Source organism: Lithobates pipiens, unplaced genomic scaffold (genome assembly GCF_037356315.1).
Source record: "Lithobates pipiens isolate NorthernLeopardFrog02 unplaced genomic scaffold, aLitPip1_a1.2 Scaffold_13, whole genome shotgun sequence".
NCBI lineage: Eukaryota > Metazoa > Chordata > Amphibia > Anura > Ranidae > Lithobates > Lithobates pipiens.
This window is the reverse complement of record NW_027507718.1, coordinates 270,643,575-270,660,684: the sequence shown is the minus strand read 5'-3', so window position 1 is coordinate 270,660,684 and position 17,110 is coordinate 270,643,575. Positions and strand designations below refer to the sequence as shown.

Here is a 17,110-nt window from a genome sequence, read left to right as displayed (position 1 = left end):
CTGGCAGGGAAGGGGTTAGACACTATGGGGCGATAAAGGGGTTAAGTGTGTCCTAGGGAGTGATTATAACTGTGGGGGTGTGGGCTACCACTGACATGACAGCGATCACTGCTCTCGATGACAGACCTCTGTCATGTCACTAGGCAGAACAGGGAAATGCCTTGTTTACATAGGCATCTCCCAGTTCTGCCGCTCTGTGACACAATCGCGGGACACCGGCAGCCATCGAGTCCGCAGGACCTGCAGGCACGCTCACAGAGTACGAGGCGGGCACGGACCCACAATGCTGCATCTTAAAGGGGACGCACCCGTACGCCCATTTGTGCAACCGTGCCATTGTGCTGACGTATATCACCGTGCACTGGTCGGCAAGCGGTTAAAGTGATACTAAAGGTAATTTGCTGGTGTTAAAATAAAAAAGAGGTTATACTTACTTGCTCTGTGTACGATATTGCACAGAGCAATCCCTTAACTCCTCTTTGGCAGTCCCCTGCTGACGCTGTTCACTTCTTCTTCTTTTATGCGCTCCCTTAGCAAGCCATGTGCTATAGGGGCACTCGTGTTGCCGCTCCCAATGCGCGCTGTGTGCGTCAATAGACAGCAATGGTAAGTCACGCCCCAGCTTTCTCCTCACAAGAGTTTGACTGACAGCAGCAGGAGCCACTCGCTGACCTCAGTGTCTCTTGAGAGGCCAGGAAAAGAGGAGATCGGGGCTACTGCCGGGAGTGTACTGGACCAGAGAGAGGAGTCAGGTAAGTGTAAGGGGAAGGTGGGGGGGGGGGGGGGGTAGTGTAGGCAGTGGGGAGTTTTTTTACCTAAATACAGAGAACACATTAAAGTAAAAAAAACAATTTTGATGTAATAATGTTTATTAGGAGGGCAGAATAACTAAGCCTCAGAAAATCAGTTATCTTTAGACTGATCAGGAAGTATCCTTTATTGTCTTCTGTAAACTTAAAGGATGAATCTCATTAGTTGCCATTAGTTTTACTTGCACATCCCTTTTGCTTGTTGTGCCCCAGTATTTGTATTTGTAAGGACAACTGAATCTTTACAATGCCAGGAGTAAAACGGTCACTTGTAAATGTCACAACCAATGTTTCTACTGCAGGGAGCAAGTCAATTGGGTACTGCCCGTGATGCTTTTTTATTTCCACTAACAGTTACATTTTCAGGCCTTGCTTTGAAGCCCAAGGCCGAAGCTTAGAAGAAAGCATGTTGTGACAATTTAGCTGTTAATGCAAATAAAAAAGGTATCACAGATAGTATTCAGCTGTAGTGCACTAATATGGCTACAGTATTGCAGGGAATAAACACAGAACACTCACTACAATTTTAGTGCACGTCGTAACCTTTAACAATTTCTTTATTGTTTAACACTTTACAAATGACTTAAATACATGTAAATATGTAAACTTGATGCATGCACTAAACACATACAGTACATACACAACCCTCCAGTGAGAGCCACTGGTTCAGCAAAATGGAATGTATCTGGTAACCTTCAGAACCAGCTGTCTGAGGAATCTTGCTCTGCAAACACTTCTCTGCACATGTTGGAGTTTGCTTGATGAAGAGGGAGCTCAGAACCTGCAACATTCTGTACTTTTCCTTTCCGAGACACATACGATTTACCGCAGGGTAGTCTTTCGTATTTTGTGACATACCGCCTGCAAATTGGTATCAATTATATAATCACTTATTCAAAATATGGGACAATAAAAGATTCTTTTTTTTTATAACTGCACATCCTATACATTTCATGGCTGAAGCAGCAGTATTAGTTTCAATTAGCAACATTACCCTGCTACTAGAAATGTTAAGTCATGCACTATAAAGCTGATACCTACCTTATCCTTCATTTGCCCAGCAGTCTCCTCATCTCTCTGATGCTTTGGGTATATGGGCCCTCTATATCCTCTCTAACAATGCAGGAATTATGGTTCTGCATTGCGTGTGATGACATCAGAGTGCCAGCAATTCACAGAGCAGCAAAGAGAAGCAGCTGTGGGAGCCAGTCATGCAGCTGGGAGGAGACTTGTGTAAGTGAGGAATAAGGTAAGTATGACTGGTGTTTATGATCTCCTAGACCAGGGATATGCAATTAGTGGACCTCCATCTGTTGCAGAGCTACAAATCCCATGAGGCATAACAAGACTCTGACAGCCACAAGCGTGACACCCAAAGGCAGAGGCATGATGGGACTTGTAGTTTTGCAACAGCTGGAGATCCGCTAATTGCAGATCCCTGTCCTAGACAAAGAGAAGCATGTAAAGCTTCTGTGTGGTAATGCCCCACTGCAAGGGTAACTTTTGATTTTGTTGGATGTGTAACAGCATGTAGTATGCACAGTGATATACTAGAGTCTGTGTGTTTATATACAGTATCTCACAAAAGTGAGTACACCCCTCACATTTTTGCAAATATTTCATTATATCTTTTCATGTGACAACACTGAAGAAATTACACTTTGCTACAATGTAAAGTAGTGATTGTACAGCTTGTATAACAGTGTAAATTTGTTGTCCCCTCAAAATAACTCAACACACAGCCATTAATGTCTAAACCGCTGGCAACTAAAGTGAGCCCTAAGTGAAAATGTCCAAATTGGGCCCAAATTGTCAAAATTTTGTGTGGCCACCATTATTTTCCAGCACTGCCTTAACCCTCTTGGGCATGGAGTTCACCAAAGCTTCACAGGTTGCCACTGGAGTCCTCTTCCACTCCTCCATGACAACATAACAGAGCTGGTGGATGTTAAAGACCTTGCGTTCCTCCACCTTCCGTTGATGCTCCAGATGCTCAAAAGGGTTTAGGTCTGCAGACATGCTTGGCCAGTCCATCATATTTACCCACAGCTTCTTAGCAAGGCAGTGGTCTTCTTGGATTTGTGTTTGGGGTTGTTATGATGTTGGAATACTTCTCTGCCACCCAGTCTCCGAAGGGAGGGGATCATGCTCTGCTTCAGTGTGTCACAGTACACGTTGGCATTCATGGTTCCCTCAATGAACTGTAGCTCTCTAGTGCCAACAGCTCTCATGCAGCCCCAGACCATGACACTCCCACCACCATGCTTGACTATAGGCAAGACACACTTATCTTTGTACTCATCACCTGGTTGCCTCCACACACTATCGACACCATCTTAACCAAATAAGTTTATCTTGGTCTCATCAGACCACAGGATATGGTTCCAGTAATCCATGTCCTAAGTCTGCTTGTCTTCAGCAAACTGTTTGCATGCTTTCTTGTGCATCATCTTTAGAAGAAGCTTCCTTCAGGGATGACAGCCATGCAGACCAATTTGATGCAGTGTATGGTGTATGGTCTGAGCACGGACAGGCTGACTCCCCCACCCCTTCAACCTCTGCAGCAATGCTGGTAGCATTTTTTTTTCAGCAAACTTACACTATTATACAAGCTGTACTCTCACTACTTTATGTTGTAGCAAAGTGTCATTTTTTGTTGTCGTGTTGTCACATGAAAAGATACAGTAAAATATTTACAGAAATGTGAGGGGTGTACTCACTTTTATGAGATACTTACTGTATGCTTGTATATTCTGCACAGGAAGGACGATTTTTTCCTCTCTCTGTTCTCTCCTGTAATGCTGTTCTCACACACATATATGCTGTTCTCCCGTGCAAATAAAGCTTAATTCTATATTCCTCAAGAGCTCAGTGCCTCATCTTACCACATATCCAACAGATTTTACGTGAAGTTCAGCTTTAAAGCATCACTGTTGCTAAAATAAATATCTAAAATAAAGTGTTTTCTGCAAAGAAGACAGAAAACACTCAACTCTCCTGCTGCTCATGCTGCCAATTCTTGCTGTAGTGAGGATAAAACCCTGGGCTGAAGATTCCTCAGAATCTGACATTTTCAAAACTATCAACTTCTTGGTCCCCCACTGCGTACCGCAGGACGCATTGGACATGCAAGACCGCAATGACATAGAGGCCAGTGTATTAAACCGCAGCCAGCCAGCTAAAGAACAGGGATTTAACACTACAAGAGTTGCATTCTGAAGATTGTTCAGGGGTTTATCTTCACTACAGCGGAGATCAGAGGGATATAGTGTCAGCAGCGGAAAAGATAAGTATTTATAATAAGAAATGTATTAATTAATATAAGACATTTATTATAGTAACAGAGTAACTTTACAAGACTGGAAGAATTATGTACACAAGGTCAAGTGTAAGGGTGCATTCATGCTTGAGAGTGCACCCACATGTGATTAGAACCTCAGCGGGGGTTCCCACGTTTAGCAGTGAGAGGGAGCCCCATTGAAAGCAGTAGCTGCTGCTGGCTCTTGCAGCTAATTGCAGCCACTCACTTGTAATCTCTAATGCAGCTGGGGGTGCCTCTCGCAGCTAGTCATGGGAACCACCAATGGGTTTCTCACATCTAATCGCATGTGGGTGCACTCGCAAGCGTGAATCCACCCTTACACTTAACCTTGTGCACATAATTATTACAGTCTTGTAAAGTTGCCTTAAAGTTACTCTTTTACTAAAATAAATATCTTATTATTAATTAATGTCTTATTATAAATACTTACCTTTTCAGCTTTGAATCCTGTGACTGCACCCTAAATAACATTTATATCTATCTATCTATCTATCTATCTATCTATCTATCTATCTATCTATCTATCTATCTTCTAGTAGAAAGTAAAATATTACCTGAATGGGAATGTTCCTTTATCCATTTGCATACACACCAAAAATGGATATGATGAAAACTTCACTGTGGTAATAAAATTAAAGGAAGACTCAGTTTCCAAGCGGGTTTCCATGCCAGCATTTGCAAACCCCGAATCAACAGTAATGTTGCCTGTGATGACTATAGCCCCACTGTAGGAACATAAATATGGTTGATTAGTGTTGAAGGAAATCTGAAAATATGGCAACATGTCATGAATAAACAACAGCCTTTTCTTCATAAACACACAAAACCTTGTTTTTTTTTTTTTTTTTTTTTTTTTTTTAATGATTAGCTTATCCAAAACTGCTGATGGAGACCTTTACCATGCCATAAAACTTATCTGACAGAGCTGAAGTAGAGGTATCTTGTGGAGTCTGCAATTGCCTGGTTAGGTCTTCAGATTCATCCCTGTGTCTAGGTTGCTCACAGGAACATGGCTTCTAGCCAAGATTAAGCCTACTACCTATAGAATGTAAGATATTTCCCCTGTCATTCAGCTGCAAAAAAGGCCAGAACTTGGGTGATTCTAGCCTATGTGTCCTGAGGATCATTGCAATCAGTAGGTAGAAAGTGAGGGGATCTAAATTTGTCACCAGAACATGAGTGAAAGGGATGTCTTCCAATGGATACAACTGTTTTGGTGATAACTGGTAGAGGAAGGATTTTCCCCCATTTTGAGAATATTAACGTTCACTTCCTGTTGTGTTTCCTGAGTCAGGAAATGCAGGGAAATACCCATTAAGGAGAAACAACAGTTCTAACCCTCTCTAGTTTCTCCAAAAAAGGCTAAGAAGACAGAGGTACTTAAAAAAATGTAGGGTTATTAGTGGGGGCTGATGCTCCTGTTCATGGCGTTGCTTCTGATGAAGGTTTCTTGCTAAATTGAATGGATATATGATTTACCAAATTTAGAACAACTGGCCAGGACAACATACAAGCATTCTCTGATCCAAAGCATGAGACTGGTGCCAAGCTGAAATTGAGCCATCCATGTGCCAAGCAGACCAGAGGAAAAAAGGAAACTTCCTGAAAATTCCTGATGGCATTCGAATATTCAAGGATTAATTTCAGCAATGGCCACAACAGCAATTCCCATCTGATTACCATCCATCTGACACATTTACCACACTGGGTTTTGTCATAGAGATGGTAACTGTGTACAACTAGGCATTACTTAATCCATAAACACTTATACCAATGCTTCAAAATCTTAATGTAATCACAACATTCTATGCATTAGTTATATTCCTAAGTGTAAAGTCTTGATTATCTGAGCATTCATTTTTCACAAATGGCCAGGAGGCTGGAAAGGTGTTGTTGTCTTTTTGCCCCATAAGGGAAGCCTTTGCATACATACCTAAATGTGACAGTGTCACTGATGGCTTAACAATGAGCATTTAATAAATAAGCATATATTCAAAGTTCAGCAGCAGTAATGACCATCAAGAAATCAGGTTTAAAGGATATCAAAACCCAATAACCAAAATTCAATACATTGCAGCTCTCAAGTCTTTAGCACAGAAGGTTGATCTTGGCAGAATTGCAGTGTCCTTGAATCTTCTTGTGAATTAAACTGAGTGCAAAAACTTTTTATCTTCCTTCTGAGCTTTCGTCTGTAAGATACAGATTCTTCCACCCCCCATGTAAAGTAGAAGAAGAGAGGAAGATGTGTGTGTAAATCAGAAAGGTAGCCTGTGTCACAGCTATGACTCCCTCCATAGATACAGAGTAGTGAAAAAAATGTAACTGCCCTTGGATAGAAAGTGTGTTATTTTCACAATTGCTAGGTGAAACTAAAGGGAAAATCTGAAAAAAGAAAACTAATGCAAACACAACACACCTAAGGACTAAAATATTACAATAAAGGTAATTTCTGTTTTTGGGTTTAGATTTACTTTAATGTCCTGGGTCACATAATTACATAGCTCATAAGTTTGAAAAAAATACACAAGTTCAACCTATAAATGTTCTCTGATATAACTGACAAGAAATTGAACTTATTGAACTGAGTTATATGTAACTGTATTATTTAATACAGTTTCAAAAGTGGTGTCAAAGAAATTAGGCACATGAGCACATAGGCCTTTGCTTAGTGAGGCTAAAATGTAATGTACAAAGAACTCTACTCCATTACAGCAAGTCAGCATCATTTCTCATTGTCCCAACTACTCTGAATTGATGAAATGTCTTATTGGTTGATTTCTTTCAATACACAACTGCACTTTTCTCTGATTTGTTAAATAAGACCGATAGCTTTTTTGCAACGTTATGCCGATTATAAAAAACAAAAACAAAACTTTGTATGCTTTGGAATTCAGGTAGATATCTGTTTTATACTGAGCATGATAACAGGGTATCTTACCGGTTATTAACACTGGTTTTGGATTCTCGATACCACAGGCTGAAATCCATTCCCCCTGAGATATCAATGGCCAGTCCACCCTGGAACTCTACACTGGCCTGTAGCCCAGACTGCAGCTGAATAGTCTAAGAAAGTAATAGCACAGGGTCAGTATTATTGGGAAAGATGGGGAAAGGAATCTAAAACTTGTTACTATAATATAGCAAAAATACTGCTCATATTTCACAAAAAAATCAATGTGCTGATCATCTATATTTCTTCTACTGCACAAACACACTGAAAGAAACAATCTTCCTAATACCTGACATGTATTACTGCAATTATGTGCATCTATTCATTCTGCAATTCCGCATGGACAACATGAACACTCTGCAATATGTTTTCCATTATATTCAGCCTTATTTCATCTAAGAAAATCTTTTAGGCCCAATTCACACCTATGCATTCTTAATGATTTTTGCATTTTGCAGATTTGCACTACAGAGCGTGTTCCATAGGAAACCATGTTAAATGGACTGTAGTGCAAACCTGCAAAATGCAAAAAGCACTAAAAATGCACAGGTGTGAATCAGGCCCAAATGTCCATAAATTGCTATAATTGCTTTGAAATAATGGTTTATCTCTTGCTTACGCACTATAAACCTCAGTTTACACAAGACTGGGGCCATGACTTCCTGGGGGCATCAGCCTGTGTTCTAAAGAAATACTTTTCATGGTCCCAATCTGCACACATTTCGCCAATGCCTAATGCCGTGTACACGAGCGGAATTCCACTCAAGCTTGGCTTGCATACACACAGTCACACAAAACCTCCTCTCTGCTTTATGCTTTTTTTTTACATTGATGCATGTTCACCATGACAATGCCCAGCTTTCCATACCTTTTTTTTTTGACAGGTGTTTGCCTATTAGCCCTAGAAATGGTAAGAATTTAACAACAGGATTTGCCTCCTATGGACTTCAGTGAATTTGCCAAACTTTACACAAGACTGGCCAAACCCATAGCAAATTAAACCCAGGCAAATTTGCAGATTAATAGTTAGGAATGGTTCATCTAATACCCAATCAACTGAATGAGCCACCTGGTAGAGATCTGTTACACTAGGCAGACCCCTATCAGCCCAAAGTTTGAGTACACACAGTAAGCAAACGCTGCCTATCTCTGACCTATAGTGAAGCTTTGCCATAACTGCCCCCACCCTCTAGAACTGCAGGAAGGTGGTGTTTGCTATGGAGCCAGTGAGCAGTTTTTCTACAACTGATGAAATGTAATCAGACCCTGAAGGCTGTGTTTAAAAAATATTGATCTACAGTATGCCCCTATCGAGGCTAAATGTTGGCTATGCATGGCTCCAATTTTGGCTGATTCTTGCTGAATCAGCCCAAATGTGAGCCTAACATGACCATTGATGACTAACAAAAAAATCAAAGAATCTTGGTGGAAAATGGTCTTCAAGGAGATGCAGTCAATGTTTATATATTCCAACAGCCACAATTTTAAGCCTTCTTGAACATTTTATTTTCCATACTCCCTCATTCTGTATGCTGTGCTGTAAATTACCTTTTCTGCATTGTTTCACTCTGTGTGGCATGCTATACATTTTACTCTGCCTCCTTCTATACTCAGTGCTGTACACAGATTTATACTTACCTTATTACCATCGCCACATCCTTTTTAGTCCTTCATTATATGCCATGGCAATTAGGGGCAATATTCAGAAGCAGCACAGGGAACACACAGCAGGCAAGTCCCATGATGTCCCTGCACACTTTCTAGGTCCATGTGAAATCCAAATGGCACCCGAGATTTGTGCATTGTCATTGAGGTAAGGAGTGGGATTAAGACAGCAGAAGACAATCTTGTTCACACATTAAGGGAAGAAAATGGAAAAGCGGGGGGATTTGTGCAGTTTGGTATCTTCACCGTGGGCACTGAATGACCCTGTCCTAGCATTAGATACAGCACTAAAAACTTTTTTATGGAATAGAAAACTAGTGTGGCTGGTGTGGACTGCTTAATAAAATAACCAAGGTGATAATCATAATAATACAATTCCACCTCAAATATATTTGACAGACTGCAGGTCAGGGTTGCTGGAGTGGTGATATACAATACTGTGAGGTGTTGTGTGAGCCAATGTGAGATGTAGAGTGAAAACACGTATGCTTGCAAAACCTAGGCATGTGTGAAGGGGGATAGCATTATGGAATGCAGTATGAGATGACATTTAGTAAGTGTTGGAAATGTATACTTAATCATCAGTGTGTAGGTATAGAAATAACACAGATGTATTATAAGTTCTTTCACACTTATAACTTAGACATATACACAAAAATTAAGTAATGCAAATTTGTGTGCATTATTACCTCAGAATGGTCTGTTAGAAGCACCAGTCCTTTCACTACATTTATTGGGTCACCAGTTGCTGAAAACATTTTTGACATTAAATCACTATAACCCTGGAAAAAGGTTACAGGGCGAAGCTGAACATCAAACAAGATGGCTGACATTCCAGCAAAGGACTCCAAGTCTTCCTCTCCTTCATCAGGTGTTGCAGCTATTAGCGATTCAAGTCCTTGTGCTTCAATAACAACCTATAATAAAATAAATAGTGTTGGGCTGAAAAATATTACAATAGTATTTGATTTAGAATTGACTAAAAGTGCCGAATACTCTATCACAATTCTGCATGATCATAACAGTGAACACAAAGTAATTTACGTGGCTTATTACTAGTGCATGTATGAAGAACATGCATGTGGCTTTATCAGATAATTGGACGATATCATAAAGATTAGAGCTGCACAATTAATCTTAAAAAAATCGCGATCTCGATTCATCCCCTCTAACGATCTCTATTGCAGAGTTTGCCAATTCTTTCATATAACAAGTGGAGAGACTTATCTGCTCTCACAGCTGTCAAAAGAAAACACCTGGGCAGTCTGCCAAGTTTCTAAAGCGGAGGTCCACCCTAAAGTGGACCTTCCGCTCATCGGAACCCTCCCCCCCTCCGGCGCCACAATTGGCACCTTTCAGGGGGGAGGGGGGTGCAGGTACCTGTACAGTACAGGTATCTGCACCCACTTCCGGGATAGCTCTCTGCAGAAAGGGGCGTAGATTACGCCCCTTTCCGAAAGTCCCCCCGCTGCCTGCTGGGAAACACACAGATCCCAGAGGCAGCGGGTCCATCCTTATTGCGCAGCGCGAATCGCGCATGCGCAGTAGGGAACCAGGAAATGAAGCCGAAAGGCTCCACTTCCTGATTCCCATACCCAAGATGGTGGCGGCAGCACCCGAGAGACGATTGAGAGATCGGCTTCGGGTGCGGACATCGCGGGCGCGCTGGACAGGTAAGTGTCACTATTTTAAAAGTCAGCAGCTGCAGTATTTGTAGCTGCTGGCTTTAAAAAAAAAAAAAAACGCGGAGTCCCGGCGGACTCCCGCTTTAATATGAAACATTGTAACTAAGCTTCTTTCCTAGATCAAAGGGATACACTTCTGTTTATAAAGAAAAAATCTGGGCAGTTTGCCAAGTTTTCAACAAGTGTAAATGCAGGAAGTTTAACCACTTAAAGCCTAAATCTTTTTCTGACCCTTCTTTCTTAAGTTAAAATCAATATTTTTTGCTCGAAAATTACTTGGAACTCCCAAACATTATATATATTTTAGCAGGGACCCTAGGGGAAAAAAATGGCAATTGCTACAATATTTTATGTCACACTGTATTTGCCCAGCGGTCTTTCAAACGCAATTTTTTGGGAAAAAATACACTTCAATTAATAATAATAAAAAAACAAAAACGCTGCAAGAATCGTGAGAGAATCATGATCTATTTTCTAAGCAAAAAAAATGTGATTCTCATTTTAGCCAGAATCCTGCAGCTCTACTAAAGATAGAGAATTCCTATATCTGGCCACTGTCAAAAACTTTCATAATATCATTTAAATCCTAAGCCTTTAATATGACACCCTATTTCCCTTTACTAAAGGGCTAGACCAACCACAACTGATATTTCAAAGTTTCCACAGATGCTAAAGAGTTAAACCACCTGATAATATTGTACTGTATATCTCTCTGCAACTCTGTAGGTATGATCTCTGCACTTGGTCTTGGTATGCATACCTGCTGTGGTCATTAAAAGGATGCCCTAGTCTCCTTGTTGGATGTTGGATGTATTTTATTTTCAAAAAAATGCCATTGGAGGGTCTGCAATCCACAACAAAGGGCATCAATCCCCCCCCCCCCCCCCAAAAAAAATCCATTCATGGACCACAATTCCGTTTAGCATTGTTTCTGTATTGTTATAATAGACCTAAGAATTACCTACATTGACCAGGATTTTCAATACAGTCACCTTAAAGGGTCCACTGTGTGGAGAATAATACTTTGTAGTAAAAACAGGATAAATAAAAAAAAGCAAGGGAAGCCATCTGTTATATTACACAGGTGTATTTCCCTCTGCTATGCTCCTGTTACACATACAGTTCTCAAGGTCCTGAGATGCATTTCAGCTGTTGAGTGCTAATTTAGCATGAAATATAACATGTCAGGCAACACATCTTGAAGGAAGTTCTCAGTCTTCAGGACAAGGCCTAAAGGATACCACACAGAATCAGCAAGCATACTTACCAGGGTATTTGTAGTTAATAATTAAATTGTCTATGCTCCTATTTACCTGAATGGCATGCAGTTCTGTATTTTTGGAATAGGCAAAGGTATCCATGTTGCTTCTTCTTAGGATGCCTGAACCAGAGTAGAGGATGTCAAGACTATATGTTGCCGAGGAATCAGGGCCACCTGAATGAATGAGAATATTCATTTAGAAGCTATCAAAATTAAAAGCTAATAAGCAACATTAACATATATATATATATATATATATATATATATATATATATATATATACACAGGGCTTTTTTTCTCAGGGAATAGGTGCAGGAACTCCCCCTTCCAAGTTACCCTTCGTCTCTGCCACCCATACCCCATCACATGCCTGACGAAGGGGTCCTGCGCGGCTCCAAAACGTTACACTTCTCCTTTGTGATGTGCTTCTCTTCATTAAACCTTTTGGATGAAAATTTGTCGATCCATGGTGTGCTGGCGAATATGTACGCTTGCCCCCCATACCTGTCTCTGAGCACCATCCCTTGGTTCCACCACCCTACCCACCTCCCAGTACAGAACCTTTCAGAGAATGCAGAACCAATTATTGTGTGCTACTCAGTAATTTCTATGAAGTTTGTTAATGAAAACAAGAAAGATAGTAAAACAGATCCCTTGCAATGAGCAATAATAGACTCCACCCCACAAAGGACCCCCTTCCCAGCAATAATAGATCCCCCACACAACTAAAGACTTTCCCCCAGCCACAATGGACCCACTACAGCAAAGTGCCACCCCAGCAACAATAGACCTCTCCCTCAACAGTAGATCCCACCCAGCAACAATTGACCCCCCCAGCAAGATAAGACCCCCCACAAGCAGCAGTAGACTAGCCCAGCAACAATAGATCCTAACACAAAAACAGATCCCCACCAGCAATAATAGATACCCCATCAGCCAGCATCAATAGACCCTCCAGACCTTGCCAGTACATACATTCAGTGCTGGAGGTGCCGGAAATGCGTTCCCCCGCGTTCCCACTGAAAAAAAGCCCTGTGTATATATATATATATATATATATATATATATATATATGCACACAATGGGTTTTATTTACCAAAGCTGGAAAGTGCAAAAACGCTTCTGTATAGAAACCAATGGGCTTCCAGGTTTTATTACAAAAGCTTAATTTAACAAGCTGGGGTTAGAAGCTCATTGGTGTCTATGCAGAAGTGAGTCTGATTTTGCACTTTCCAGCTTTAGTAAATAAGCCCCATTGTGTACTTAAAAGTGGGGTATGTCTGTATATATATATATATATACACACACTGATATACTTATCAATATACAGTGGTGTGAAAAAGTGTTTGCCCCCTTCCTCATTTCCTGTTCCTTTGCATGTTTGTCACACTTAAGTGTTTCAGAACATCAAACCAATTTAAACAATAGTCAAGGACAACACAAGTAAACACAAAATGCAATTTGTAAATGAAGGTGTTTATTATTAAAGGTGAAAAAAAATCCAAACCATCATGGCCCTGTGTGAAAAAGTGATTGCCCCCCTTGTTAAAACATACTATAACTGTGGTTGTTCACACCTGAGTTCAATTTCTCTAGCCACACCCAGGCCTGATTATTGCCACACCTGTTCACAATCAAGGCATCACTTAAATAGGAGCTGCTTGACACAGTAAGGTCCACCAGAAGATCCTTAAAAGCTACACATCATGCCGAGACCCAAAGAAATTCAGGAACAATTGAGAAAGAAAGTAATTGAGATCTATCAGTCTGGAAAGGGTTATAAAGCCATTTCCAAAGCTTTGGGAATCCAGCGAACCACAGTGAGAGCCATTATCCACAAATGGCGAAGACATGGAACAGTGGTGAACCTTCCCAGGAGTGGCCGGCCGCCCAAAATTACCCCAGGAGCGCAGCAACGACTCATCCAAGAGGTCACAAAAGACCCCACAACAACGTCCAAGGAACTGCAGGCCTCACTTGCCTCAGTTAAGGTCAGCGTTCATGCCTCCACCATCAGGAAAAGACTGGGCAAAAATGGCCTGCATGGCAGAGTTCCAAGGAGAAAACCACTGCTGAGCAAAAAGAACATCAAAGCTCGTCTCAATTTCTCCACAACACATCTTGATGATCCCCAAGACTTTTGGGACAACATTCTGTGGACCGATGAGACAAAAGTGGAACTCTTTGGAAGGTGTGTGTCCAAGTATATCTGGCGTAGAAGGAACACTGCATTTCATAAAAAGAACATTATACCAACAGTAAAATATGGTGGTGGTAGTGTGATGGTCTGGGGCTGTTTTGCTGCTTCAGGACCTGGAAGACTTGCCGTGATAAAAGGAACTATGAATTCTGCTGTCTACCAAGAGATCCTGAAGGAGAATGTCCGACCATCTGTTCGTGTACTCAAGCTGAAACGAACTTGGGTTCTGCAGCAGGACAATGATCCTAAACACACCAGCAAGTCCACCACCGAATGGCTGAAGAAAAACAAAATGAAGACTTTGGAGTGGCCTAGCCAAAGTCCTGACCTGAATCCTATTGAGATGTTGTGGTATGACCTTAAAAAGGCCGTTCATGCTCGAAAACCCTCTAATGTAACTGAATTAGGACAATTCTGCAAAGATGAGTGGGCCAAAATTCCTCCAGGACGCTGTAAAAGCCTCATTGCACGTTATCGCAAACGCTTGGTTGCAGTTGTTGCTGCTAAGGGTGGCCCAACCAGTTATTAGGTTTAGGGGGCAATCACTTTTTCACACAGGGCCATGATGGTTTTGATTTTTTTTCACCTTTAATAATAAACACCTTCATTTACAAATTGCATTTTGTGTTTACTTGTGTTGTCCTTGACTATTGTTTAAATTGGTTTGATGTTCCGAAACACTTAAGTGTGACAAACATGCAAAGGAACAGGAAATGAGGAAGGGGGCAAACACTTTTTCACACCACTGTATTATATTATTAAATGATTATTTAGATCAATTACAAAATATTTTTTTTTTATAATTACCAATTATGAAATTATGCTTTCATGTGTCCATAGACTTTTTAATACAGAGTGCTTTGTACAATCCTGTACATGTTGGAAAGAGTAATTTTGAGAGTGTTATCTTTGGCAGCGATAAATGCAGCACTATCAATTTAATAAACTAGGGATGATGGCCATTGAGTAGTTCAACAACCGCTTCAACAACCAGATAACCACTATTAAACCATGAATAAGATGGCATTTGGTGCAAGATAACGATTCCTTCCCCTTCCTCCAAGAAACCTTTCCAGTTCTATTGGTGATCTGTTAAATACTGAAGCATGTGCAAAGCTAGGGTCAGGTAAGAAACGTGCAACGGATGTGGAATACATTGTAATACCGGTGCTGCCTTTCTTGGTCCTTATTCACAGATAAGTAGAAGGGTTGAATTGTATTATGAGGACCAGAATGGGTTGGTTCCACACTCTTAAGGTGGTTTCTATGAAACTGTGGTAAAAGTTCTTCAGTTATATAATGCATACTCTAGATCCGGGGGTATCCAAGCTTTCCAAAGGGCCAGTTTACTGTCCTTCATGCTTCAAGGGGGCTGAACTGTGGCCAGTGGGATTAGAAAATGCCCAGACGTCAATGAAAGGAAACAATGCCCCATGATTGGTTTTAGTGAGAGGAATATTGCCCCATTGTTGGTGTCAGTGGGAGAAATGCTGCCACATTATTTGTATCAGTGGAAGGAATAGTGTCCCAAGGGCTGGATGAAGGCAGGCAAAGAGCCATATCTGCAGGTTATATGAAAATGTAAATACTTATAAATGCCCTTTAAAAATATGTTGCTGAAAATATGTTGTATGAACTTATTACCATTAAAGTGTACCCAAAACAAAAGCTTATTATATTGCAACTTACAAGTTCTTAGATGTGGTGTCTGTGTCTATATTAGGTTTTTTTTCTCAGAATGTTTTTATTTTATTTACACCTGATGATCCTGCCAGTTAACACACATCCTGCCCAATGTTGAAAAAACACACCCACTGTACAGTACCTATGGAGGAGTAGCATTGGTCCCCTAGGACAGGAAATGTGTTGTCAGTTCACTACAGGAAGTTAGAAGCTTATTGGATTTCTTCCAGGATCAAAATATATTTTCTCTACTGCAGTGGGGGAAATGTGCATGCAATGGGGAGATGTGCTGATTTTTTTTTTTTTGCCAATGCACACAGTTTTAAAAAAAGGCATCAAAGTTAAAAATGACACATACGTGTTATATATCCAGAAAAGGCAGATGAGGAGCCAGGTTTTGAGAAGCGGTCATAGTTATGAATTTTCATATCCTTCAAAACTTCACGAATAAGTTTACTAAAAGCAAACAATAAATCAGCTCAGAATGTACAAGCAATTCCATTATATAAGAAGAAACATTAAACATCCTTTAAAAATCAGGTTTCAAAGCATTTCACGTGTTAATATAATTGGTCTACTTGTAATTCTTCCAGCTTCAAAGTGTGATCCCTTCAAGATGGGGTTACTGGACCAGAAAAGAGTCTATAAAACTCAAACGTTACATCAATGTAACTAACGGATTTACCAGAAATCTAAATAGGGAAGCACAAACTCTAAAGCCTCATACACACAATCGGATTGTTGGCCAACCAAACCGTGGACTTTTGTCCAAAGGGCGTTTGCCAAAATTTGTCTTGCATACAAACAGCAAGGAATTGTTGGCCAACAAACACGAACGTAGTGACGTACTACTTGGTTTTTCAGCTCTTTAGCGACACCCCTTCGGCTCCTTCTGCTAATTTTGTGTTAGTAGAAGTTTGGTGAGTGTTGATTTGCACTTTTCATTTTGTGCTTTTCATTTAGTGCTTTTCAGTTTGCGCTTCTCATATTATGCTTTTCATTTTCCTCTTTTCAGTTCCTTGCTGAACGGCCGTTCATCAACCAGACATGTTGAGGAATCGGAGGAAATAAAGTGTTATTTATTATTGGCCTTGGAGTTATTGCTTTGACCCAAGCCCAGTCCAGGAACAGGAGGAAGAGGATTTCTTGGACCAAAAATTGGTTGCTTTATTAATAGCGACCAATTATGTCATATGCCTTTGCTGCAGGAGCTCCAGGAGAATAATCCAGATGATTTTCAGAATTATCCCCTGCTTTCACCAACTCTTGGCATTGTTGACCCCCTATATTAAGAAGCAGGACACATGCATGAGGCTTTTATTTTATTTTTTGCTTGAATAATGATTTGATTTGATATATTTTCTATATTTTTGGGATGCATAGAATGCACTTTTTAGTTAAGTTCTATTAGCAGATAGCATGTCTAATTTTTTTTTTTTTTTTAATGCACAATAAATAAATTGTGGAGAATAATACTTGGCTATGTGTTTTACTTCAAATGACAGTTTGGAAGTAGGTAGTTACATAAAAAAAAA

General features: G+C 40.5%; 1 protein-coding gene across 1 annotated transcript in view; it reads right to left on the bottom strand.

The window, feature by feature from the left end:
• Nucleotides 1–1,348: 1,348 nt before the first annotated feature.
• MTTP (microsomal triglyceride transfer protein) overlaps nucleotides 1,349–17,110 on the bottom strand; it is an 88,707-nt gene continuing 72,945 nt past the window's right edge. Inside the window, exons 13-18 of the mRNA XM_077476616.1 lie at nucleotides 15,934–16,031; nucleotides 11,745–11,866; nucleotides 9,436–9,663; nucleotides 7,070–7,194; nucleotides 4,686–4,856; nucleotides 1,349–1,670 (exon numbers count right to left, since the gene is read on the bottom strand). Of these exons, the coding sequence (XP_077332742.1) occupies nucleotides 1,505–1,670; nucleotides 4,686–4,856; nucleotides 7,070–7,194; nucleotides 9,436–9,663; nucleotides 11,745–11,866; nucleotides 15,934–16,031 (910 nt within the window). The 3' untranslated portion in view covers nucleotides 1,349–1,504. The remainder of the gene's footprint in view (nucleotides 1,671–4,685; nucleotides 4,857–7,069; nucleotides 7,195–9,435; nucleotides 9,664–11,744; nucleotides 11,867–15,933; nucleotides 16,032–17,110) is intronic.